The sequence below is a fragment of the Aquila chrysaetos genome (genome assembly GCF_900496995.4).
Source record: "Aquila chrysaetos chrysaetos chromosome W unlocalized genomic scaffold, bAquChr1.4 W_unloc_2, whole genome shotgun sequence".
Lineage (NCBI taxonomy): Eukaryota > Metazoa > Chordata > Aves > Accipitriformes > Accipitridae > Aquila > Aquila chrysaetos.
The window spans coordinates 3,817,763-3,845,216 of NW_024470322.1; the positions used below are offsets into that span (position 1 = coordinate 3,817,763).

At 44.5% G+C, this 27,454-nt stretch overlaps 1 protein-coding gene across 7 annotated transcripts in view; it reads left to right on the top strand.

Moving 5' to 3' along the window:
* Positions 1 to 7,493: 7,493 nt before the first annotated feature.
* Positions 7,494 to 27,454, top strand: part of LOC121232943 (solute carrier family 12 member 2-like) — a 118,065-nt gene continuing 98,104 nt past the window's right edge. For all 7 annotated transcript variants that reach the window (XM_041121459.1, XM_041121458.1, XM_041121453.1 and 4 more), the window contains exon 1: positions 7,494 to 8,436. In XM_041121459.1, coding sequence (XP_040977393.1) covers positions 7,831 to 8,436 — 606 coding nt within the window. In that variant the 5' untranslated portion in view covers positions 7,494 to 7,830. The remainder of the gene's footprint in view (positions 8,437 to 27,454) is intronic.

Below are 27,454 nucleotides of genomic sequence, written 5' to 3' on the forward strand. Positions count from 1 at the left end.
GGCCAAGGCTGAACCAATAGGCGACGATGGTAGCACCTCTGGGATAACATATTTAAGAAGGGAAAAAAAAACCAAACCCTGCACAGCATCAGCTGAAGAGAGGAGTGAGAACATGTAAGAGAAACAACTTTGCAGACACCAAGGTCAGTGAAGAAGGAGGGGGAGGAGGTGCTCCAGGTGCCGGAGCAGAGATTCCCCTGCAGCCTGTGGTGAAGACCATGGTGAGGCAGGCTGTCCCCCTGCAGCCCATGGAGGTCCACGGTGGAGCAGATATCCACCTGCAGCCTGCGGAGGACCCCACACCAGAGCAGGTGGATGTGCCCTGAAGGAAGCTGTGACCCTGTGGAAAGCTCATGCTGGAGCAGGCTCCTGGCAGGACCTGTGGAGAGAGGAGCTCATGCTGGAGCAGGTTTTCTGGCAGGACTTGTGACCCTGTGGGGGACCCATGCTGGAGCAGTGTGCTCCTGAAGGACTGCACCCCGTGGAAAGGACCCATGCTGGAGCAGTTCGTAAAGAACTGCAGTCTGTGGGAAGAACTCACGTTGGAGAAGTTCGTGGAGGACTGTCTCCCGTGGGAGGGACCCCATGCTGGAGCAGAGGAAGAGTGTGAGGAGTCCTCCCCCTGAGGAGGAAGGAGTGGCAGAGGCAACGTGTGATGAACTGACCGTAAACCCCATCCCCGTCCCCCTGTGCTGCTCAGGGGGGGTGATGTAGAGAAAATTGGGAGTAATGTTAAGCCTGTGAAGAAGGGAGGGGTGGGGGGAAGGTGTTTTTAAGATTTGGTTTTATTTCTCATTGCCCTACTCTGATTTGATTGGTAATAATATAAACTAATTTCCCCAAGTCCAGTCTGTTTTGTCCATGACGGTAATTGGTGAGTGATCTCTCCCTGTCCTTATCTCGACCCCCGAGCCTTTCGTTATGTTTTCTCTCCCCTGTCCAGCTGAGGAGGGGGAGTGATAGAGTGGCTTTGGTGAGCACCTGGTGTCCAGCCAGGGTCAACACACCACAGAAATAAAACAAAACTAAAAACACCTTCCCCCTACCCCTCCCTTCTTCCCAGGCTCAACTTCACTCCTAACTCTTATAGTCTGCAGGGTTGTTTCTCTCACATTTTCTTACTCCTCTCTCACAGCTACTGAGCAGCATTTTTTACCATTTCTTAAAGATGTTATCACAGAGGCGCCACCAATGTCACTGATTGGCTCAGCTTTAGTCAGCAGCGGATCTGTTTTGGAGTGGGCAGAAACTCTTTCTGTCTGACATGGGGGCAGCTTCTGGTGTTTTCTCACAGAAGCCACCCCTGCAGCCACCTGCCTGCTACCAAAACCTTGCCATGTAAACCCAATACATGCAGACACCAAGGTCAGAGAAGAAGGAGGGGGAGGAGGTGCTCCAGGTGCTGGAGCAGAGATTCCCCTGCAGCCCGTGGTGAAGACCATGGTGAGGCAGGCTGTCCCCCTGCAGCCCATGGAGGTCCACGGTGGAGCAGATATCTACCCTGCAGCCTGTGGAGGACCCTACACCAGAGCAGGTGGATGTGCCCTGAAGGAAGCTGTGACCCCATGGAGAGAAGCCCATGCAGGAGCAGGTTTTTCTGGCAGGACCTGTGACCCCGTGGGAAACCCATACTGGAGCAGTCTGTTCCTGAAGGACTGTAACTCATGGAAACGAGCCATGCTGGAGCAGTTCTTGAGGAACTGCAGCCCCTCAGAAGGATCCATTTTGGAGATGTTTGTGAAAGACTAAATCCCGTGGGAGGGACCCCATGCTGGAGCAGGGGAAAAGCGTGAGGAGGAAGGAGTGGCAGAGATGAAATGTTATGAACTGACTGCAACCCCCATTCCACATCCCTCTGCGCTGCTCGGGAGGGAGGAGGCGGAAGAGTTGGGAATGAAGTTGAGCCTGGGAAGAAGGTGTGGGTGCAGGGAAGGTGTTTTTAGTTTTGTTCTCATTTTTCACTATTCTACTCTGGTTTTAATTAGCAATAAATTAAATTCCCCAAGTCGAGTCTGTTTTGCCTGTCATGGTAATTGCTGAGTGATCTCCCTGCCCTTATCTCAACCCAAGAGCTTTTCCATCGTATTTTCTCCTCTTTCCTGTAGAGGAGGGAGAGTGATAGAGTGGCTTGGTGGGCACCTGGTGGCCAGCCAAGGTCAACCCACCACACCAAGTCAAAACACCACTGAGAAAGTGCTTGTTTTAGTTCTCAAGGTTATTTGTACCCTGGAATCTTTGGCAATAATTTGAGGTATAAGGTAGTTACACTTTTATTTGCTAGACATGAAAAACCTAAATACGGCATTTCTTTCATGAAATTAGGAGGATAACAAATGACTGATAGCCAGTTAGCCACACTGCTTATACCATTTTGGCCAAATATATATATGTATATATATGTAATTTTCCAATACTGTACTGCTTAAATCAGAGTAACTGTCAGAATTAAATCATATTTAACTAAAGAATCCCTACTTTCCAGAACATTAAAAAAATATATTTTTTTCATTTCCCATTTCCTAGACAAAGTTTTAATGCAAAAGTGTTGATGTTTCCTCTTCCTTGTTTAGCAATAGTGCCTATTCATTACAGGTATATATTTTGGTTAGTGTATTGTGATGAACTGTTACAGCTATGTCTGAAAAATAGTTACAAAGAAAAATCAGTTTATATTTAGAAAAAAGGTCTTAGGAAAATAAAGCTGTCATAAAGACATCAACTTATGCTGTATTGGGTCTGGCTGAGATGGAGTTAATAGTCCCCATAGCAGCCCTCATAGAACTGTGCTCTGCATTAGTAGCTAGAGAGGTGTTGATAACACACCAGTGTTTTGGCTACTGCTGAGCAGTGCTGGCACAGCATCAAGGCTGTCTCCCCAACATTTTTGCCCCCTCCCTCAATGGCAGGCTGGGGCAGGGCAAGATCTTGGGAGGGGACATAACCAGGACAGCTGACCTAAAGTAACCAAACAGATATTCCATACCATATGACGTCAGCTCAGATATAAAAGCTAAGTAAAGGGAGGCGGAAGGGAAGGCATTTTTGTCTTTCGGAGCAACCACCACGCGTACTGAAGCCCTGCTTCCCAGGAAGTGGCCAGACATCGCCTGCTGATGGGAAGTAGAGAATAATATCATTTGTTTTTCTTTGCTTTCGCGCGCGACCTTTGCTTTCACTTTATTAAACTGTCCTTATCTTGACCCACGAGGCTTTTGTTATATTTTCTCCCCCCTGTCCAGCTAAGAAGGGGGAGTGATAGAGCGGCTTTGGTGGGCACCTGGCACCCAGCCAGGGTCAACCCACCACAGTCCTTTTTGGCGCCCAACATGGACTGTGATGGGTTGACCCTGGCTGGTTGCCAGGTGCCCACCAAAGCCATTCTATCACTCCCCCTCCTCAACTGGACAGGGGAGAGAAAATATAACAAAGAGCTTGTGGGTCGAGATAAGGACAGGAGAGATCACTCACCACTTACTGTCACGGGCAAAACAGACTCAACTTGGGGAAAATTAACTCGCTTTATTACAAATCAACCAGAGTAGGGTAATGAGAAAAAAACCCGAATCTCAGAACACCTTCCCTCCACCCCTCCCTTCTTCCCGGGCACAACTTCACTCCCGGCTTCTCTACCAACCCCCCCCCAGCGGCACAGGGGGACGGGGATGGGGTTTACGGTCAGTTCATCACACGTTGTTTTCTGCCGCTTCATCCTCCTCAGGGGGAGGACTCATCACACTCTTCCCTGCTCCAACGTGGGGTCCCACCCACGGGAGACAGTCCTCCACGAACTTCTCCAACGTGGGCCCTTCCCACGGGCTGCAGTTCTTCACGAACTGCTCCAGCATGGGTCCTTTCCACGGTGTGCAGTCCTTCAGGAGCACACTGCTCCAGCGTGGGTCCCCCACGGGGTCACAAGTCCTGCCAGAAAACCTGCTCCGTGGGCTCCTCTCTCCACAGATCCGCAGGTCCTGCCAGGAACCTGCTCCAGCGCGGGCTTCCCACGGGGTCACAGCCTTCTTCGGGCACCCACCTGCTCCGGCGTGGGGTCCTCCACGGGCTACAGGTGGAGATCTGCTCCACCGTGGACCTCCATGGACTGCAGGGGGACAGCCTGCCTCACCATGGTCTTCACCACGGGCCGCAGGGGAATCTCTGCTCCGGCACCTGGAGCATCTCCTCCCCCTCCTTCTTCACTGACCTTGGTGTCCGCAGAGTTGTTTCTCTTACATGTTCTCACTCCTCTCTCTGGCTGGCGAATCTGCCTGTCCCAACTTTTTTCCTTCTTAAAAATGTTATCACAGAGGCGTTACCACTATCGCTGATTGGCTCGGCCTTGGCCGGCGGCGGGTCCGTCTTAGAGCCGGCTGGTATTGGCTCTCTCTCTCGAACACAGGGGAAGCTTCCAGCAACTTCTTACAGAAGCCACCCCTGTAACCCCCCCCCGCTACCAAAACCTTGCCAACAAAACCAATACATTTGCATACTAACCAGATTCAGAATGAGGAAAAAAAAAATATCTACTACCAAGCTAGTCTGCAAACTTGAAAAGGATTTGAATGGAAGTCATAATATTTCATAGATAGGGCAGGATTAAAATAAATACAACGAAAATAATTGTTGATCTTGGTTTTTTTTAATAACAAATTAGTCAAGGAATTCAGCTTTAGTCAACTTTTAATAAATAGATTAAAAAAGCAGCACAGCATAAATGCAAGTTACAATGGAAACAACCTCAAGATAGAGTAATGGAAAAATTAGCCAGCAGAACCGATGTTTTATCTCAATACTATGTTCTTCCTAATATCTGCAGTATGAATCCAATGGTAAAAAATAATTCTGAAATTTGACTCATCTCCAAGTCAAAATGCAGGTGACGAAATCAAGAGTATCTTCAACTGTGTGCGAGATGTTTAATTTTCAATATAACATTTCCCAGATTAAAAATATGAATCTTGGTACATCTGGATAGTACAGAGAGCCAGTAACAGCTGTAAAAATTTAGAATGTATTATGAACCATAACTTTTGGTCTTAGACTTTTAAACTTTCTACTTTAGTACCAAGATACCATGGTAATCTTTCATAAATTGACAAGACCATTTATTTATATATAGTTGCCAAATACCAGACATATCTATATTTCATCAATCTATTGACAGAGTGTGCTGGTTTTGGCAGGGACAGAGTTAATTTTCTTCATAGTAGCTGGTATGGGACTCTGTTTTGGATCTGTGCTGAAAACAGTGTTGATAACACAGAGATGTTTTAGTTACTGCTGAGCAGTGCTTATACAGAGTCAAGGCCTTTTTTGCTTCTCACACTGCCCGACAAGCGAGTAGGCTGGGGGTGCACAAGAAGTTGGGAGGGGACACAGCTGGGACAGCTGACCCCAACTGACCAAAGGGATATTCCAGACCATATGACATCATGCTCAGCAATGAAACTAGGGGGAAGGTTGGTGGGGGGGGCGCTGCTTGGGGACTGGCTGAGCATTGGTTGGTTGGTGGTGAGTAATTGTTTTTATTTGCATCACTTGTTTTTCTTGGGTTTTATTTCTCTCTCTTTGTTATTTTCCTTTTCATTACAATTTATTATTATTATTATTACTACTACTACTACTACTATTTTATTTTATTTCAGTTATTAAACTGTCTTTATCTCAACCCATGAGTTTTCTCACTTTTATCCTTCCAGTTCTCTTCCCCCCATCCTGCTCGGGGGGGTGTGAGCAAGCGGCTGTGTGGTGCTTAGTTGCTCACTGGGGTTAAACCACGACACCACCTCCCTGGAAGTGTTCAAGGCCAGGTTGGATAAGGCTTTGAGCAACCTAATCTAGTGTAAGGTGTCCCTGCCTGTGGCAGGGGGGTTGGAAGTAGATGATCTTTAAGGTCCATTCTAACCCAAACCATTCTATGATTCTATGATTCCCTCTTCTATGTACCAGGAACCCCTACTTGAAGTTTAAAGTGCAAGGGCTCCGTTTGCCTGTTTTGCTTGTACCAGTGTTTTGGATTTCCTCAGTATTACTGAGGCCTAGCTGATCAATGATTCTGAGAATGTAGAAGTGTGGCATGGGTTAAATGTTTGAGTATTGTATTGCATGCATAAACAGAGACAAAAGAGGAACTGACATTAAGCAGACTGTAGGCCTTGCAAATGTAGCCAATACATATGTAGCCATATATAGAGAATGCTGTTTGATTTATAATAGCTAAATATCATTAAAGAATTCCATCATCACTGAGTATATTGTAAGTATGGGATCTCACAAGTTGCTTCCCTCCTCTTTCATGTTTTTATGTAGTTATATATATTATATATTTTATATATTTATAATATATATATTATATTTTATATATTTATACAGGAAATTGACAGAAAGTACTAATAACCATTTTGGAATCTAGATTGCTTCCAAACACCCTAACATATGACAAATTCTATGCAGGTATTGATCATGCAATGTTTATGCCTGCTTATACAAAATGTACAGTGGAGAATTGCCTTTCCATATGATCTGCTATTCTAGTGCCGTTTGCTTCCAATTCTGAACCAAAATCCTTTATTCTGACTTTCTCTCTATCATTCACTGTTTTTCAAGTTCTTATCCATTGATCAAAGTGAAAATTTCACCATGGTTTAACCTTTTATTTTGTAGCTCACTCAAGAATATTCATGTTCACGTTTTACATTTTGAAATTTTCTTGCATCCTGACTTTTGTAATCTGTTACTCTCAGGAGTTTTGGGGTCCATCAAGGAATTTCTCAAATAATTCTAAAGTATATGTTTTTTGTTCTTTTGTAGAATAGCGTTTGAATAGGAAACACTCGTGAAAGGATCAGTGTCCCCATCTTTTGAATCTACTGAAGCATTCTCATCTTTTATGCACACATACATCCCTAAAATTGAAATACTTCCTCTAAGTGACTGTTAAAAAAACCCCAAACACCCACAAACAAACAAACTTTGTTTTAAAACTCCAGTCCTTTTCTGCTGGATTATGTCAACAAATTTGTTGTGAATTTAAACAAAATATGTAGAGATGAGGTGAGCTAGAAAACAGACGTTGGCACTCAGACGTTGCTAGATAAAGAACTTAAAAAAATAATTTAAAAAATCACATAATTAGGAAAAACAACTGAATGGAACCAAGAAGTAGAAACACCGCTCCCCACGCGCGAGGTTGATGCGCTAGCAGCCATAGTTTCGGCCGTGAGGAGTTGCGCCGGGCTCGGGAGTCGCTTTTGCCACTGTAGTGAGAAGCGGGCAGAGTCTCGGGAGCAGGTGGCGCAGGCGGCACTGGCGGCCTCGCCACCCCTCAGCATCTCACGTCCTCCTGAGCAGGGAAGAGAGCGAGGTGAGGCGATACTGGCCGGGTTCGCGTCCAAGTTCCTGTCTTTCCGGAGCAGGGATCAGATGGAACAGCCGGATGGAGGGAGTGAGGCATCAGAAACCTCTTCCTTCCCGGCCTAGGGGAACCTGTGGCGCTCTCAGAGCGGCGGGCGCTGGGTGAGCTGCGGGGACGCGTCCTTGCGTAACGGGAGGACTCAGGAGGCCGGGGCAGCGCGAGAGTGAGCGAAAAGTAGCTGTAGAGGGGGAGGGAGCGGGTGCTACCGCCTCTCTCCAGAGCAGTGGCGGCTGCACCGGCAGCATCATCACTTGGCGCTGCGGAGGGGGGCGGGCCGTGCGCGGGGCCTTGCGTTGCCTCTGATGCAGTTCTGTCCTGGGCGCTGGTTGGCGGTTTAAAGCACTGGAGCTGTCGTCGCGAAGGGGGTTCAGAGCACCAAGGATTGTTGTTGCGTGTTGTCCTCAGTCTCCCAAGGAGGAGACATGGAGGGGAAACAGTCCGGCTCTGCGGAGCAGAAGACGGTTACTGAGCTTAAGGCCGTGAGTGAGGAGCCGTACTTGGAGGACAAGGATGCGGCAGCAGGCGGTGCAGAACCGGCCGTGGCAGTCGATGATGTGCTGAGTAGACCGCTGGGTCCCACGCCGAGCCAGAGCCGCTTTCAGGTCGACCTGGTCACCGAGGGCTTCGGCCGTCCAGCAGAAGCGGCCGAAAAGGCGGGCAGGGAAGTCAGCATGCTGGGGAAGAGCAGTGAGGAAGCCAAGGGCAGGTTTCGGGTGAACTTCGTGGACCCGTCAGCCGGCGATGAGACCTCAGGGGAGTCTGGCGGTGGCAGTTCGGAGGGCGGCAACGTCAGCTTGCAAAACGGCGGCGACGCAATGCTGAACGAGGGCAGCCTCCACTCGGGGGGGCGGCACCATCACCACCACTACTACTACGATACTCACACTAGCACCTACTATCTGCGCACCTTCGGCCACAACACCATGGACGCTGTGCCCCGGATAGACCACTACCGCCACACGGCTGCCGACCTGGGAGAGAAGCTCATCCGGCCTAGTCTGGCCGAGCTGCATGATGAGCTGGACAAGGTGAGTGGCTGCGGCATCCCCGCGGCTGGCCGTTACCCGGCCGTTCCCTGCCCCTCCTCCGTCCCTCCGTTCTTGTCGGAGGGAACGGCGGCACCCCCAGGACCGCCCTTGCCTACTGCAAGGTCTGCCCTCGGCCGACGCAGGGACATCTTGATGACATGCTTACTTCTCTGGGCTTGTTTTCACTCTGGCTGCCTTCTACATTTGACTGAAATGCATGTAGGTTTTCATAGGGGGAAAAAGCCCATTGTGGTCTTAAAAAGACACAAACAGTGCAATTGAATTGAAACATTTATTTTTACATATACATATATAAATTTTCATGGCACGGTGGGTCTTTTTTCCATCTCTCTCTTGGAGATGGACCCCATCATAAGAAGTAGTGTATGTAGGGCAAATGTTTTCTCTGGAACTGAGAGGGGTATTGCCGATCAAGTGGTTTTCCATTGGTAATTTATATTGCCTTCAGCAAATAGGAAACTAAAGGGCTGCAAGGGGTATTAGGTTGGGGAGGGGAATGAAAATGTTTGGAAGAGATGCTTAAAAAAAATAGAAGGATGTGTCAGCTTTTAGTAGTGACAAGAGGTTTATCTGCTAACCAGATGAAAATGCATGCTGTCTCTCCGCTCCCTGCACACATAATCTTCAACCAAACTGTTACCTGGTATGATGCTGAAGGCTGCACAGATATATCTGAGGTCCCTTTCTTGTTAAGTTATGTCCTGGTTTCAGCTGGGATAGAGTTAATTTTCTTTCTAGTAGCTGGTATAGTGTTATGTCTTGGATTCAGTATGAGAAGAATGTTGATAACACACTGATGTTTTCAGTTGTTGCTAAGTAGCGTTTAGACTAAGTCAAGGATTTTTCAGCTTCTCATGCCCAGCCAGCAAGAAGGCTGGAGGGGCACAAGAAGTTGGGAGGGGACACAGCCAGGACAGCTGACCCAAAGTGGCCAACAGGGTATTCCATACCATGTGACATCATGCCTAGTATATAAACTGGGGGGAGTTGGCCTGGGGGGGATCGCTGCTCGGGAACTAACTGGGCATTGGTGGGCGAGTGCTGAGCAATTGCGTTGTACATCACTTGTTTTGTATATTCCAATCCTTTTATTATTATTGTAATTTTATTATTGTTGTTATTATCATTATTATTTTCTTCCTTTCTGTTCTATTAAACTGTTCTTATCTCAACCCACGAGTTTTACCTTTTTCCTTCCGATTCTCTCCCCCATCCCACTGGGTGCGGGGAGTGAGCGAGCAGCTGTGTGGTGCTTAGTTACTGGCTGGGGTTAAACCACGACAAGTAATATCTTCAGTCGTCCTAAATAGTCCAATGTGTCAAGGCATTGTGATCAAAGCTTCATAAATTTTGAGGCTGTGCATGTGTGGTGAGTTGACCCTGGCTGGATGCCAGGTGCCCACCAAAGCTGCTCTATCACTCCCCCTCCTCAACTGGACAGAGGAGAGAAAATATAATGAAAGGCTCATGGATTGAGATAAGGACAGGGAGAGATCACTCACCAATTACCATCATGGGCAAAACAGACTTGACTTGGGGAAAATGAATTTAATTTATTGCCAATGAAATCAGAGTAGGGTAATGAGAAATAAAACCAAATCTTAAAACACCTTCCCCCCACCCCTCCCTTCTTCATGGGCACAACTTCACTCCCAAATTCTCTACCTCCTCCCCCCAAGCAGCACAGGGGGACGGGGAATGGGGATTGTGGTCAGTTCATCACACGTTATCTCTGCCGCTCCTTCCTCAGGGGGAGGACTCATTACTTTTCCCCTGCTCCAGCATGGGGTCCCTCCCACGGGAGACAGTTCTCCATGAACTTCTCCAATGTGGGTCCTTCCCACAGGCTACAGTTCTTCACGAACTGCTCCAGTGTGGGTCCCCCACGGGGTCACAAGTCCTGCCAGAAAACCTGCTCCAGCATGAGCTCCTCTCTCCATGGGGTCACAGGTCCTGCCAGGAGCCTGCTTCAGCGTGGGCTTCCCATGGGGTCACAGCCTCCTTTGGGTATCCACCTGCTCTGGCGTGGGGTCCTCCACGGGCTGCAGGTGGATATCTGCTCCACTGTGGACCTCCATGGGCTGCAGGGGGACAGCCTGCCTCACCATGGTCTTCGCCACGGGCTGCAGGGGAATCTCTGCTCCAGTGCCTGGAGCATCTCCTCCCCCTCCTCCTTCACTGACCTGGGGGTCTGCAGGGTTGTTTCTCTTACATGTTCTCACTCCTCTCTCTGGCTTCAGTTTCTGTGCCACAGCAACTTTTCCCCTCCCTTCTTAAATACGTTATCACAGAGGTGCTACCACTGTCGCTGATTGGCTCGGCCTTGGCCAGTGGTGGGTCCATCTTGGAGCCGTCTGGCATTGGCTCTGTCAGACACAGGGGAAGCTTCTAGCAGCTTCTTACAGAAGCCACCCCTGTAGCCCCCTGCTACCAAACCTTTGCCATGCAAACCCAATACAGCATGTCAAGCTTTTTCAATTTTGGCGTAGCAAGTATGTTATTGGAGACAAGTTACAGTGAAAGCTTATTTGCATGGTAGGTTCTTTATTAAAAGGCAAACTTTAGCTGAACTAGGAATTAATTTGCTGTAATTTTGAGATCATAGTGTAAGGGAAGCCAGATTAAAATATTACAATGCTCTTTTCTTGCAGTCTTTCACTTATTATAGGTGGAATTCCACAAGAAAACATGTCCTTTTAAGGCTCTCCTGTTTCTTTTAATATCTCACTGTTTAACATCAGTTTATGTAATATGTAATGGATAATACTGCTTCTTAATTTTTTTATATATAATGTGTGCTATAGTTACATAATTCCTAAAATAGGAGTAGCCCACATATACCATATAAACAGACCTTTTAGTAATTGTAGAACTGTAACTTCTGTTAAGACAATTGGTTGACAAAACGCTTAGTTTTTCAGCCTACTGGAAAGGGGCAAGAAAATAGATGTACTTCATCTACATGTCTAATGGCGAGATCCTTGTCCTTTAAAGTCAATGGGATAAACTCGCATCAGCTTGAATGGAGCTATACTGAGTATGTTTTTTTACCCCCGTCCCCCTCATCCCGAAGTGTTTGTGTGTGTTTGGTTTTTGTTTAGAAACCGTGACCCTTCATCTGTTCAGACTGAAGTAATTTTTTGATGTTGCAAGGAAGTATCTCAGCAGCACATCTAAGATTAAATATAAAAATAATTACTAACTGTAACAAATTACTGTTGCCTTTCATGTTCCCTTCTAATGGAATTAACTGACTTTTTTTCTTTAATCTCTTTACAAGTTACTGTTGAGTAATGGTCAGTTACTGTTAGATTGTAAATAAATCAGTAACATAAGTGAAAACATTGGGGGGGTATCTGTGTCGTGTTTCCCCCCCCCCCAACTTCTGATTTCTGATTTGTGCTAGGATTAGAGGATGGAGAAAGGGGCAAGTCCTTAGATATTCTGTTTGTAAGCGGAATGTTACTTGAATATCTGAGCTTGGCAGCCAGGACTTCGGTGTGTTTATATTGTAGCAGTCAAGGAAGCTCTTTGTGACACTGGTAAGACACTTCAGCACAGAATTTAACTTATTCTGAAAGTATAGTTTCTAAAAGTATAGTTTCTTCATATTTTATTAGAAAACATAGTAAGGGATTTTCTTGATAGGTTATTGCATACAGGAGCTGTGAGTGACCTAATTATTGTATCACTATCAAACTCTCTACGTGAGGACTTTTTTCTTTAAGAAATGGTGTTGTGTCCCTTCTCCTCCTCCCCCCCCCCCCCCAAAAAAAAAGGGTGGTGGTGGAATCTGCAACTTTTGTTACACTTGTTACTGTACTTCAATATTAATTCTGAGAACAGTCATGTGTATAAACTTCAAAAGTGAAGTTGGAGTTCTGCGTAGTGAATAACTCAGCTGTTCTGCTGTTGGATGTTTCATTTCCAAAGCAATTAATGTGTTAGCAAGCAGTGAGACTTATGTGAAAAAGGGAAGCACTTTTTTCACTTCAGACTTATAGAAGTAGTTTGTGTGAGATAGCATTGAGAACACAGAAGGTTTAATAAGGGTGTGTCATACATAATAATGGCATTGGATACCTACTTTTTCCCCATTTCTGGAATATAAAATATACTGTATCTGTGATTATATACTTTCTTTCTGGCCACAGAGTGCTGCTAACTCTTAGTTCAGGATGGTGCCACACTTTTATATGAGAGATATTCATGAAACACTGTTGTGGGTTGGGTTTTTTTTTTGGTAGTGTTTCATGGGATCTCTTGTCTCCTTTCCCAAAGTGGCTTCAGTTCCTGCTGATTAATGGTCAGTGTTGAATAATGCCATGCATTAAAGAGGATATTTCATGGACTTTTACAAACTTGAAAAATTAAACTCCTTCCTTCAGCTGTGATTTTTGCCTTAACTTAACTTGTACAATATGTATGCCAAAGACTTAATAGGGCAGCTGGTATAAATGTCCTAGTACCACTGAATAAAACTTTCACTAAGTGAAGGCCTAGTGTTATACCTACAAAATGATTGATTTGCTATGGGAACTATAATTCATTTTTTGGTTTGATTTAGCTTCTTGACCCAGTACATCAAAGTTGGCAGTTATTTTTTGTCAAGATTGACCCAAAAATCTCTTAACCAGTAATGTGATTCACTGCTTTGCATTTAGCTATTTCATTTTACAGTTAAAATTTGCACTATTCTTGTTTTCCTTTTAAAAGGTAAATATATGTTGGGACTTGTTACAGTAAAATTAATGCTAGTGCCAGTTAACAGAATTTTTTTGTTTTGTTTACAAGATTCATATGTCTAACTGTTTTTCTGATTTATGTTTTCACAGAAAAGCACTATTTGAGGAAGATGCATATACATACAACAAGGGGTAACTTTTGTCTTGTTGTTGTGATGTTTAACCACCTCAAGTGTTATTTAATCATTCCAACAGTAATTTTTATAGTAAAAAGGAAAGGGGTTTTTCTTGAAACTGGTTGTGGAAACACAACTGGGAGATGCTCTGCTCTAATGTGGATGAATTGCATACTGCTGAACTTTGTCTTCCATGTTCAATTTCAAGCAAGGGGGCTTGTCTTCAGTTACCACTGGCTGTAGATAGCCAAGGTGACCAGTGCTTAACCAATTAGTATGAATTAATCTTTGTTTCCTTTAGAGAGGTTTTTTTATCATCATCTTACAGTTTAGGATTATCTATTTTTTGCCTAGGGTTGACTACATCTTTAAGTAAAGCTATAGTCTGTAGAAGTTCCATCCTTGCTTTCAAATCTGCCTTAATATCTTTCTAAATGGAAAAAACACTTTACCCTAATATCATAGACCTTATGGTTCTAGAAGGTGAAGACTTTTAAAATGTTCAAAAATGGACTGTTTTAGTTATTCATTACCATGCATTAATAGATTTTTTTTTTTTTTTTGTGTATAGCATTGCCTTAATTGGTGAGTTTATTCTTTTGAAAGAATGGGAAACTTTGCACTATGTGAATGATTCTGATTTAATGTCTTTTGTTCAGTCACTTACAGCTGTGATCAGTAGACAATATGTGAACTGAGCCCTCTACTGGTAGCTTTGCTCTGTTTGTTAAATACCTACTGAACATACTAGTTGTTTCCCTTGACAGACTAGAAGGCAGTGATCTCGGAGGAAGATTTTCACTTTCTTCTCTTCTGCTCCCCCGCCCCTCCCCCGGACAAACAAAAGACACTTAAAAACAAAACTGCACTTTGCTTCCTCCCATACAGAGAAATCCATGCACCTTTCCTCTGAATTTGGAGACAGGAGTAAGAAAAAAAGGCAACATTATTGGTAGCTTTGAGGCAAGATGGATTGTGAGTTAAAAAAACCCCACAAAACCCAAACAAAAAAGACCCCAAAACAAAACCTACAAACCCAACAAGTTGTGTCTAACAATCTGTAAAGAAAGCAGAGTTCAACTAAAGATGCACAAAAGACTAAAAGATGACTCTAGGCTATCAAGTTTGCTGACCATGTCACATAAGGTCTGTCTTTTTAAAACTGGTTCCTCCCCTTTCCCTGTATTAGAAGACTGAGACCATTTTGCTGATAGAAGTCTTCTTGAAGTACTTTGCTGAATTTACTTGTGGTCGGTAGGCCTCTTGGTTCTTTAGTCAATGTAATTTAATTCAAATAGCTTCTTTCCCTTCTTGTTATTAATGTTTGTATACAGTACTTGAATTTTCTTTCTGAATGTCATCTTACTAAAATAAAACAAGACAAGCTCTTTTAGTCTTGTTCTCTGTGCATTTGGACATCCTAGAATCACAAAACCATTGAGGTTGGAAGGGACCTCTTCAGATCATCTAGTCCAACCCCCCTGCTCAAGCAGGGTCACCTAGAGCAGATTGCCCAGGACCGTGTCCTGGTTGGGCTTTGAATATCTCCATGGATGGAGACTCCACAACCTCCCTGGGCAACCTGTTCCAGTGTTTGACTGCCCACACAGTAAAACAGTGTTTTCTCGCGTTCAGATGGAATTTCACATGTTTCTATTTGTGACCTTTGTCTCTTGTTGTCGTGGTTTAACCCCAGCCAGCAACTAAGACCCACGTAGCCGCTCACTTGCTCCCCCTCCTCAGCTGGACAAGGGAAAGAAAATATAACAAAAGGCTTGTGGGTCGAGATAAGAACAGAGATCACTCAACCAATTACAGTCACAGGCAAAACAGGCTTGACTTGGGGAAAATTAACTTAATTTATTGCCAGTCAAATCAGAGTAGGATAATGAGAAATAAAACCAAATCTTAAAACGCCTTCCCCCCACCCCTCCCTTCTTCACGGGCAGAGCTTCACTCCCAAATTCTCTACCTACTCTCCCCAGTGGCGCAGGGGGATGGGGAATGGGGGTTACGATCAGTTTGTCACACGTTGTCTCTGCCGCTCCTTCCTCCTCAGGGGGAGGACTCCTCACACTCTTCCTCTGCTCCAGCATGGGGTCCCTCCCATGGGAGACAGTCCTCCACGAACTTCTCCAACGTGGGTCCTTCCCACGGGGTGCAGTCCTTCAGGAGCACACTGCTCCAGCGTGGATCCCCCACGGGGTCACAAGTCCTGCCAGAAAACCTGCTCCAGCATGGGCACCTCTCTCCACAGGTCCTGCCAGGAACCTGCTCCAGCGCGGGCTTCCCACGGGGTCACAGCCTCCTTCGGGCATCCATCTGCTCCGGCGTGGGGTCCTCCAGGGGCTGCAGGTGGATATCTGCTCCACCGTGGACCTCCATGGGCTGCAGGGGGACAGCCTGCCTCACCATGGTCTTCACCACGGGCTGCAGGGGAATCTCTGCTCCGGCACCTGGAGCACCTCCTCCCCCTCCTTCTTCACTGACCTTGGTATCTGCAGAGTTGTTTCTCTTATATGTTCTCACTCCTCTCTCTGGCTTCAGTTTCTGTGCCGCAGCAACTTTTCCCCTCCCTTCTTAAATATGTTATCATCAGAGGCGCTACCACTGTCGCTGATGGGCTTGGGCTTGGCCTTGGCCAGTGGTGGGTCCGTCTTGGAGCCGGCTGGCATTGGCTCTGTCAGACATAGGGGAAGCTTCTAGCAGCTTCTTACAGAAGCCACCCCTGTAGCCCCCTGCTACCAAAACCTTCCCACGCAGACCCAATACACTTGTCCTGTCAGCGGGCACTACTGAGAAGTCTGGCTCCCTCTTCTTCATTCCCTCTCTTCAGGTAGTCATATACATTGATAAGAATCCTCCTTGTGCCCTCTCTTCTCCAGGCTAAACAGTCCTAGCTCTCTCAGCCTTTTTTCATAGGAGAGATGCTCTAGTCCCTTAATCATCTACGTGGCCCTTTGCTGGACTCTCTCTAGTATGTCCATGTCTCTACTGTATTGGGGAGCCCAGAACTGGACACAGTACTCCAGGTGCGGCTTCACCAGTGGTGAGTAGAGGGAAAGGATCACCTCCCTCAACCTGCTAGCAACATTCCTCCAAATGCAGCCCAGGATACCGTTGGCTGCCTTGGCTGCAAGGGCACATTGCTGGCTCATGTTCAACTTAGTGTCTACCAGGAGCCCCCCAGGTCCTTTTCTACCAAGCTGCTTTCCAACTGGTCAGCCCCCAGCATATACTGGTGCATGGGGTTGTTCCTCCCCAGGGGCAGGACTTTGTACTTCCCCTTGTTGAACTGCATGAAGTTCCTGTCAGCCCATTTCTCCAGCCTGTTGAGGTCCCTTTGGATGACAGCACAAACCTTGGGTATGTTATCAGCCACTCCTCCCAATTTTGTATCATCTGCAAACTTGCTGAGGGTGCGCTTTGTTCATTTGTCCAGATCATTAATTAGGATGTTGAACAGGATTGGCCCCAGTATTGACCCCTGTGGTACACTGCTAGTTACTGGTCTCCAACTGGACTTTGTGATGCTGATCACAACCCTCTGGGCCTGGTCATTCAGCCAGTTTTCAGTCCACCTCACTGTCTACTTATCTAACCAATACTTTGTCAGCTTGTCTATGGTGTAGAAGTCTTTAATTTGTACCTGTTCTTATTCATCATTCTTGGAAAAACACTGAGCAATATGCACCTGTACTCAGATGAGGCTTTACTAGCATCATGTAAAATGGCATCTTAATGCTTTTTATAATCTGTGTGGAAAAACCTCGCTTTACTGATCCTGATACCACACACAACGTTTTTTTCCATGACAGTGATAGTGACTGCTCTGTTTGCAGTAGTAACTCATATTAGTCCTCCAGGGTTTGTATTTTATAAGGACCATGTTTATTTTGTAATTTTACATTGTATAAACCTCCTAATCTGATTTTTGTGATGAGTTTTTAGTCTGAAGGGGAAATTCTGATTGTAACTGCTCAGCAGTGGTAATTTGTGACTGAGGAATGATCTGGCATGGAGGAGGGCCTAACTGCAAGAAGGGGTTAAACTGGCTGGAAGTAGGAATGCTAGAGACAGAAGGACTCCTTGTAAGGCAGTGAAGTTTCCCTGGGTGATGAGATAAGAAACAGCCTCAGCATTGTCTTGTAGAACATCCTGGAATTTGAGTGCTCAGGGCCCAAGCTCAGGGGCCACCTTTGGGCAGCAGAGCTGGGCTGGGGGATGGACCCAGGTGCAACCACTCTTGGGATTGGTGCTGGTGCAAGTATATATAAGGAATCTGCTTGTAACACATCTTTGCAGATTCCATGTAGAACAGCTTGTTGTGGTAGGACTCTGCCCAATGCACTGTTCATTATGTGTTTCTTTTTAAGTACGAATGTGTGTTTAATTTGCCTCAAAGAGTACCATAAAAATTCCCCAACAAGTCCAAAATACTTGTACAATAACATTCAATTATCTTTCTTCAGCAAACTGCTAGTATTGTTCTTACTACTTTGCTTTTGTTTTGTTCTAGAGAAGCTGGAAATAACTGAGCAATATGAACAGGTTATAGTTTGACAACCCAACTGTGGGCTGCTGCTAAAAGGGGTAAACTCTTGTGCTCTCTTGTGCTGACATTTGTATTTATACAACTTTTGAGTTGGATCTGGAAACTGGTTTAGCTTACAGAAAGTAAACAAAAAATCCAAACCTGCAGAAATATCCATCACTGGATGAGCTGGGTCAGTTCCCTGATCCAATACTGTGAAACCCCTTGTTGTCCCACAAGCAGGGTTCGATACCTGGTGTGCAATGAGCCAATCTCACACACAGAGCTGAGATATTTGTTTATTTCATGTCTGCGCAGAGATGGATGCCAGGTGGTGACTCCACAAAGCTGGCACCCCGCACCAAAGAAATACAATGTATTTATGATAGCATATGTCCATACATTCTGCATGGTATGTCTAAATATTCTGATGATTTTAATATTTTGCACCAGCCGTGGAAACTGGTTTGCTGCTAGGTGACTGTAAAAGTGAGATTTAGTAAATAATTATTAGAAATCTTATACTAACACTATGATTGAAACAATAGACAAAAGTGTAGCCAAGTAATTAACTAGTAGAGGTAGTTACTCATAAGTTTGGCAGTTCTTGGCTCTTATGACTGGATGTTCCTGTACATTAGATAAGAATAATATTGAAACTGACCATATGTGACTGAAACCATGTTAAGCTCCAAGATCAAAGAAGAAGGATGACGAACAAAGACTTGAAGGTCAGCCAACAGAATTTCAAATGTGTCGGTGGTCGCAAAAGCAGCCCTTTGACTCGAATTCTTCATTGCGCATGATTGGATGTAGGCAGTACTATGATAATCAGTTACAATAATTTTTATGTATATGTATACTAATGTGATTAATATGTAATTAGTTACTCCATGTAACCTGTTTGTGCTGAAGCTGTGGCGTGTACGCTAGGTGGAATTATCCCCCATGCATCCAGCGCTGCAATAAAGAATGCCTGCTTTCTAAAACTCCAAAACGAGCCTTAGAGACTTTCTTCGACCGGCTTTTCGGTATCATTTATTCTGTTACATTATTAGTAAAAACCCGTCTAAATTTACATTCATTGGTTAGTAGTCATCATCTCATCTACTATTGGCCAGTTATATTTAAATTAGCATGGGTGCTCCTTGCAGTCGTGAGGGTGGGGCAAGTTCTTCCAGCCTTGAATCGAGTCGGAGGCCGTGATCTCACCCTGCCGCCTTTACCTTTCCCTTAGTTCATGCTTCTTTGGCAATCATCTGGCCTTCGGCACCTTCTGGAGCAGGATGTTTCCTTTTATCAGTCTTTATTTAGGTTCCCTCTTCAAGGGTGTAGTGGTTAGCAAAGCTTGCATAGTTTATACAAAGTAATCAGGCTTGCATAGTGAAGCTATTGAGTAATGGTCCTCCTTAAAGGACAATGTATCATGTTTAACCCTAAATTGAGCAGTATCACCACGGCTAGGCTGTAACTCAAACATATGAGGACACCCTGAGCACTAATGTCAGGAGAAGGCCTGGTAATTTGTCAGCAGAGTACAACTAGAGCACCCTTTTGGTGGAGCATGTTCTTTAGTTTACTAATCTTAGCTGATAATACTGTCACTATCAATAAGACTAGTTTAAGACAAGAACCTGAAAGAACAGCAATGTTTTCTCTCTAGTTTGGCTGTTTTTCTTTCAGCATAAGCTGTTTCAGAATTGAGGAAGGTGCTACAGAATGATATTAATTTTCTTCTTCAGATTAACTTTTTCCCTTTGGGTACTCTATTTGATTAGGTCTAATCTGATTTCTCTTTTTGAAGAACAACATTCATGTAAAGAAGTGGACTGGCAAGATCAATATCTTGGAAGTTATTCAAACCTGTGTACTGTATCTTCAACTGCATCCTTCAGAACTCTTTCTAAAGCCCAATATAATATTCAAGCAACATGGGCAGCCACAAATCCAACTTCTAATTTTTTTAATAGCAATTATTATGCTAATTTGTTAACTATTACCTATAATCAATCAATAAATAAATCTTAATACTGCCCTTAAAATTGTTTGCCTTTCAGTATTTTGGAAGTTATCTGGTTCTTGGAACTTGAGCACATGGAACATCTTTGATTTATTTCTCTACTTTAGCTTGCTGATTAGGCCTGATAAAATTACATTTTTTTTTTCTGTGTATTTAAAAACAAACCAACCAACCTAAAATGCATTATGTGGGTCTGATGAATTTAACTGACTTAAGGATATTGGGGGTGTGTGTGTGGGGATTCCTATCCAGTCTCAGTCTGAGGCCATTTTAACAAGGAAGCTCATCTCCTGCATCTTCATTTTGCCAGTTAACTTTTCTTCAAATGAGCTACTTTTTGTTTCAGATTATTCAGGTTTTTGAATTCAAAACCAATAGCAACATCTGTTGTGGCTGTCAGTGCCAGGTTAGTGTTTCAACTTATTCTGAGGGTTTACATGGTACAGAAACCCTGAATATTTTTCTTGTAATCTTACTCTTCAACTGTAGGCAGTTTGGCAACTTTGGTCTGAATGTAATTTTGTGCCAATACAAGTGTTGTGTGAATGTACCAGCTCTGTGCTAGCTCATGGTAATGTGCTTTTAGCTATATCCACCAGTTGGTGGTGTGACTTATTAAAAATACAGGCAATGCTTAATTGATTTATTTTGTTTGGGTTTTTTAATTACTTGACTGTGTAGTCTATTATGACTATAGTTTAAATTTAATTTTCATGAACTTATTACACTTAGAAATAGACTTCTAATTAAAAAGGGAAGTTTTATAAGGTTACTGCTGCCATACTGTGATATAATTACTCCTCCCTTGACTCTTCAATGGGAAGTGCATAATACTCTGTTTTGTAGATATGGATGAGAATCGAAGGTTTTCAGAGTAAAAATTCTTCAAGTTAACCTTTTTTGGGGTGGTGTGTATAAGACTGGGGAATTCCCTGTGTTGAAAACAAGTTCTTGAGCAAGGCTGAAACAGGAATTTTTAGCTATATTTACAGACCAATGTATTTCTTGGACTATACTTAAATATGCAAAAACTGCTATGCAGGTAGCTTGCTAATATGGTTTGATTCAGCTCTTAAGCATTTAAATGCTGCATCTGCTTCATTCTGGAGAACAAGAAAACCGTATGACGCTTGAAAGGTCTCTAGCTGTTAGAGATGTATTAGGCTTATGTTTTTCAGATAATCGAATGAAAACTACCTGTGTTCAGAATCTGGATCTGTTGTCCTAAGAAATGTGGTTTCTCTCCATCTCAATGGATATCCAAAGGAATATGACAATCAATATACAGGGATGAATAACTATTTTGATCTTCACTTGTAGTACAGTGATTCTTCTGGAAAGGATCAAATACATTGGTGCAATAAGGGAGCTAGTAGTTTGGTTCTGGGAAGGGCAGGGACGGTGTTAAAACTTCCAGCTCTGATGTTCCTCACCAGACAGTCCTAATTCTCCCCTGTAGAGACCTATAAAATCTGAAGGGTAAGACTTGACTAAAAATGGAAAGGACTTACCACAGATGTACACAAAACCAGGAGTACTTATAGTGAACCATCAGAACCAGAACTGGGATGTGAGTTTTCTAAAGATAATTGCGTATGTTCTTCCTGGCTAGGATGTGTTCTTGAGGTGTGAAGTATACTATATGTATTTCTTCCTTTTAAGTTGGATAGATTGGTTGCATCTGCAATTTGTACAGGAAGTCATGCCTCCTTTTTGTAACTAGATGTTAATGAGACAATTTCCTGTTAACTAGAATAAGTGGAAACTTGACAAGATATTTCCTGGCAAAGGAAGATTTGGGTGTGAGTGTGGTGTTGGGTTTGGTTGTGTGTTGGGTATGGTGTGAGTGGGTTGGTTTTTGGTTTTTTTTTGGTGTGTGTGTGTTTTTTGGGTTGGTTGGTTTGTGTGGATTTCTTTGTTTGTTCGTTTGTTTTTAATGGTGCAGACTATGTTGATTATTACTTGCCAGGAAGGCCTACAGTATTTCTGGGAGCGAGCAACGTGAACATTGTGAGTCTATCATGAGACAGCCACATTGAATGGCTGCTGAATAGAGGTCTTTACTCTTTTGTCTTTCATTCTCTCATCATCAACTTGCCCAGAGTATTCATATCCTCCTATGCTTAAGGAAGGATGTGTGAATCTACACTTGAGGATGTAGAGAGGTGTGGTGGTCGTGGTGTGGGTGTGTTGATCGGTTGTGTATTTTTTGTGTTGTGTGTGTGTTTTTTGGTTGTTGGGTTTTTGTTTTTTTTTTTAACCTTGATGCTGGTGTCAAACACTCTTGTTCTCAGTAATGTTTTTGGTGTGTAGGAAAAAAAAAACCCAAACCCAAACAAACAATTTACTTCAGATGGGAGACCAGACTCCTGTGTACCCGTGGATGTCAATATCTATCTATACTTCCTCTGGAGCTTTCCCTCTGTAAATACAGCTAGTCTTCATGTGTTTATTGAAGACATGATCATGAAGCTTCTAGAGTTTGACTTCAGTTGCACCTTAGGATTGAGTGGTCTTTTTGGGAAGCCCTTTGGACGTACTGGACATTCCTGTTTCAAATGACCTCGTTGTCCACAATAATTACAACAGTCTACTGTTCCTTGAGGCCCACTGTATGTAAAATTTTTCCCTCTGCTTATGCCTTGAAGACCTCTGCATCCCTGCCCCCCTTAGTCTAGGACTGCTATTCAATGCTGCTGCCAATAGACTAGCTTTTTGTTCCTGTTTTTTCTTTTTTTGCTTCAGCTGTCTTTCATCTCTTCCATTAAATACAAATGTAGCAATGATGACTATTTCATCCAATCCTTTGCCCTGCCATCCTGGCACATGTTTAGAAAAGTGTTTCCTAATATCTGGGGCTGACTGATCTACAAAGAAAGATGCCATTAGAGTTCGATTTTCCTCATTTTCAGGGTTGACTCCTCCAAACATTCTTACTTGTTTAACCAATCGGGCATAACATTCACAGTGGTGTTCAGCATTACCTTGCTAGCATTCTCGGACCTTAGCCCAATTTACAGTTTTCCTTCCTGCTTCCTTAGTTTAACAGTCCCCCTTTCACTCTTTGCAGCATATCTCTATCAGCTGATGAACTGAGGTTCCCATCCTGGGTCACTAGCTAGCCATGGGGTTGTGCCTGGTGCTTCCCTGGCCCATCTACGATTTGTTTCCCAGATTTTAATTTTCTGGTCTGAAGTAAAGACTGCCTCAAATACTGACTGCACGTCAGCCTGTGTAGGGTGCTGTGGTTTAACCCCAGCCAGCAACTAAGCACCACACAGCCGCTCACTCACTTCCCCCCAACCCAGTAGGATGAGGGAGAGAATCGGAAGGAAAAAGGTAAAATTCATGGGTTGAGATAAGAACTGTTTCACAGAACAGAAAGGAAGAAACTAATAATGATAATAATAATAATAAAATGACAATAATAATAAAAGGATTAGAATATACAAGACAAGTAATGCACAATGCAATTGCTCACCACTCACTGACCGATGCCCAGTTAGTTCCCGAGCAGCGATCCCCCCAGGCCAACTCCCCTCAGTTTATATACTAGGCATCCTTGACTTAGTATAAACACTACTTAGCAATAACTGAAAACATCAGTGTTATCAACATTCTTCTCATACTGAATTCAAGACATAACACTATACAAGCTACTAGGAAGAAAATTAACTCTATCCCAGCCGAAACCAGGACAATATCCACCCCTTATTCTATACCATTTACATCATGCTCAGGTCCCATACTTTCCAATACATCCTAATTAATCACCATCACCTTTTCTGTCCTTTGATTTATATATATATGTAAACACACACAGAGATATCATTCCCTTAGTCTATGGGCCATCTCTGTAAAATGTTCCTTGAGTTCATTTAGTCCCCGACTCTGGGCTTCATCTGTCATACCAGTCTTTCTGGGCAGGAGGGATAGTGCAAAGTCCGCTCAGTCGGTAGAGCAGGATCGGGCTTCGGTGCGGTGTGGCGAGCAGGTGACATTGGGCGCTGTTGCGTTAAAAGTTAAAGGAATTTGGCAGAAAATAAACCCTCTTGTGTTCCAGCTTATCCTCAGATGTCAGAGGGGCTGGGGGCGGCTAGGTTTAGTTTCTGAGTAATGTCCAATTCAGCGCTATAAGTCCAGTCACGTAACTATCACGATGATGGATGCACTTATAGCACACTGCACTCTCGGCTTAGCTGCATTCAACGCATGAGAATTACCAGACTTAGGGAGTTTGGTTGCGTTAACGAACTATCACCACTAGATTAATGAGCACCGCAGTTTATTAAAGCAACAGTACAGGTTCTTTTGGATTGCCGGTGATAAATACACTGTCTGCAAAGCACGTGCAATTGATAATACAGTCGACTACAAGCACATTAAATTATGAAAGAAAAGAGCTCTAAAGAATTCTAAGTTTCCCAGGAAAGCACTCAGTACAGCCGAGTGTTCGAATCTCAACCAATAGGCGTCCCTATGGGGGGGAAGAGAGGTTCAGCCCGTCGACTGGTCCCAGAAGTCAGCGATGTCCTCCCGACTTGTCTATGATGGTATCTTCCCTAATAGTCTTCCTCTTTTTGGGTCTTTTTATACTATTTTTCCTTTTAGGTGGAGCTTGAGTGACTCTAGTCATACATACCTTTACTTTGATTGGTATAAAGTTCTCTCGCTTTGCTTTTAAAGGTATATGCTAGAAAAAATTCAGAGTGCATGCTCCGTGGGGGGTAGTTGCACCTTGGAGGTGGGTAGCTTTTGGGATGGAGGTGTGTTTTGGTGTTATAATGATATTATAATGAGCAAAGCTCACCCAAAGGACATGGTGTTACATGTCAGTACCCCAGAACTGGGCACGTGTGATATAAATCAGTAGTAGGGCATTAGGTCGACAGAACCCCCATTATTTTACCTCCTTGCTTCAGTGGATTCAATGCAGGAACCAACTGTTCTTGTTCCTATCGTTCCAGTTCCCTAAGCCTGCAATTGCAGAGCCTGGCTGCAGCGTCTCCACTCCGCTCCACCCTCTGTATTACTTTTCAGAGTCAGCACACCAAGCTCCCCTGGTGTTGCTGACATCTAAAGTTGCAGGTTATGTTGCTTAGGGAACTACCATGGAACCAATTCTTCACGTGTCCACTGCATTCCACCCTGGAGGTTCACCCTCCCTTGAGAGGGGTGTGTCATATCGATAAATCACCTCCAGCAATCATTCCACAGTGCAGCAGGAGGATGGTGTGTAATGTTGGATTGTTGCATGCTGAAGTCAGTTCTGGTTCCATCACTACTGCACTTCGCTCGGTTTTATCAAAGTTCATTCTTGCTTGATCTAATGATTCTTACTGTAATACCACTGATATAGCATATAACAATTATAGTAATGATAACATGCAGTGGCAGGGTTATATAGCAATTAACATCATACAGTTGAATTCATTGGCTATTCTCACCTAAAATCAAATCCCCTTGAGGCACACATCGGACTTCCCCATCTTTTCGCATCACCCACCAAGTGCACCCAGGTCCTTGAGCAAAAGCAATCCCATGAATGGGTTTGCCTTTGCCTGAGGCAGGAGTAACCCAGACTGTCTTCCCTAGCATATTTTTTATGTGCACTACAGGAACTTTTTCCCCTTCTACAGTATGTAAAAGTTCTGACTGGGCAGGACCACCCCGATTGGCAGATCCTCTGGTGTTGACTAACCAGGTGGCTTTTGCTAAATGTGTATCCCAATGTTTGAAGGTCCCACCCCCCATTGCTCTCAATGTAGTCTTTTAACAGTCCATTGTATCGCTCAATTTTCCCAGAGGCTGGTGCATGATAGGGGATGTGATATACCCACTCAATGCCGTGCTCTTTGGCCCAGGTGTCTATGAGGTTGTTTCAGAAATGAGTCCCGTTGTCTAGACTCAATTCTTTCTGGGGAGCCGCGTCGCCATAAGACTTGCTTTTCAAGGCCCAGGATAGTGTTCCGGGTGGTGGCATGGTGCACAGAATATGTTTCCAGCCACCCGGTGGTTGCTTCCACCATTGTAAGCACATAGCGCTTGCCTTAGTGAGTCTGTGGGAGTGTGATATAGTCAATCTGCCAGGCTTCCCCATATTTATATTTCAGCCATCGCCCTCCATACCACAGGGGCTTCAACCGCAGCACGTTTCATATTCATGGATAACCTGTGTGATAGTGTCCATGGTCAAGTCCACCCCTCGATCGCAAGCCCATCTATATGTTGCATCTCTTCCCTGATGGCCTGAAGCATCATGGGCCCACTGAGCCATAAATAGCTCACCCTTATGTTGCCAGTCCAGGTCCACCTGAGCCACTTCAATCTTGGCAGCCTGATCCACCTGTTGGTTATTTTGATGTTCTTCAGTGGCCCGACTCTTGGGTATGTGACCATCTACATGACATACTTTTACAACCAGATTCTCTAGCCGGGACGCAATATCTTGCCACAGTGCGGCAGCCCAAATGGGTTTACCTCTGCGCTGCCAGTTGCTCTGCTTACATTGCTGTAACCACCCCCACAGGGCATTTGCCACCATCCATGAGTCAGTATAGAGATAGAGCACTGGCCACTTCTCTCTTTCAGCAATGTCTAACGCTAGCTGGATGGCTTTCACCTCTGCAAACTGACTCGATTCACCTTCTCCTTCAGCAGTTTCTGCAACTTGTCATATAGGACTCCATACAGCAGCCTTCCACCTCCGATGCTTTCCCACAATGCGACAGGACCCATCAGTGAACAGGGCATATTGCCTCTCATTTTCTGGCAGTTTATTATACAGCGGGGCCTCTTCAGCCCGTGTCACCTCCTCCTCTGGCGACATTCCAAAATCTTTGCCTTCTGGCCAGTCCGTGATCACTTCTAAAATTCCTGGGCGACTGGGGTTTCCTATGGGAGCCCGTTGTGTGATCAGTGCAGCCCACTTACTCCACGTGGCATCAGCTGCATGATGTGTAGAGGAGAATTTCCCTTTGAACATCCAGCCCAGCACTGGCAGTAGGGGTGCTAAGAGGACCTGTGTTTCAGTACCAGCCACTTCTGAGGCGGCTCGAACTCCTTCATATGCTGCCAATATCTCTTTTTCAGTTGGAGTATAGCAGGCTTTGGATCCTCTGTATCCCCGACTCCAAAACCCCAGGGGTCGGCCTCAGGTCTCCCCAGGTGCTTTCTGCCAGAGGCTCCAGGTAGGGCCATTCTCCCCCGCTGCATATAGAGCACATTTTTAACATCTTGTCCTGCCCGGACTGGTCCAAGGGCTACTGCATGAACAATCTCCCACTTAATTTGTTCAAAGGCTTGTCGTTGCTCAGGCCCCCATTTAAAATCATTCTTCTTCCGGGTCACTTGACAGAGAGGGCTTACAATCAGACTGTAATTTGGAATACGCATTCTCCAAAAACCCACAACACCTAAGAAAGCCTGTGTTTCCTTTTTATTAGCTGGTGGAGACATAGCTGCTATTTTGTTGATCACATCCATTGGGATCTGATGACGTCCATCTTGCCATTTTGTTCCTGAAACCTGCATCTCCTGTACAGGACCCTTGACCTTACTTTCTTTTATGGCAAAACCAGCT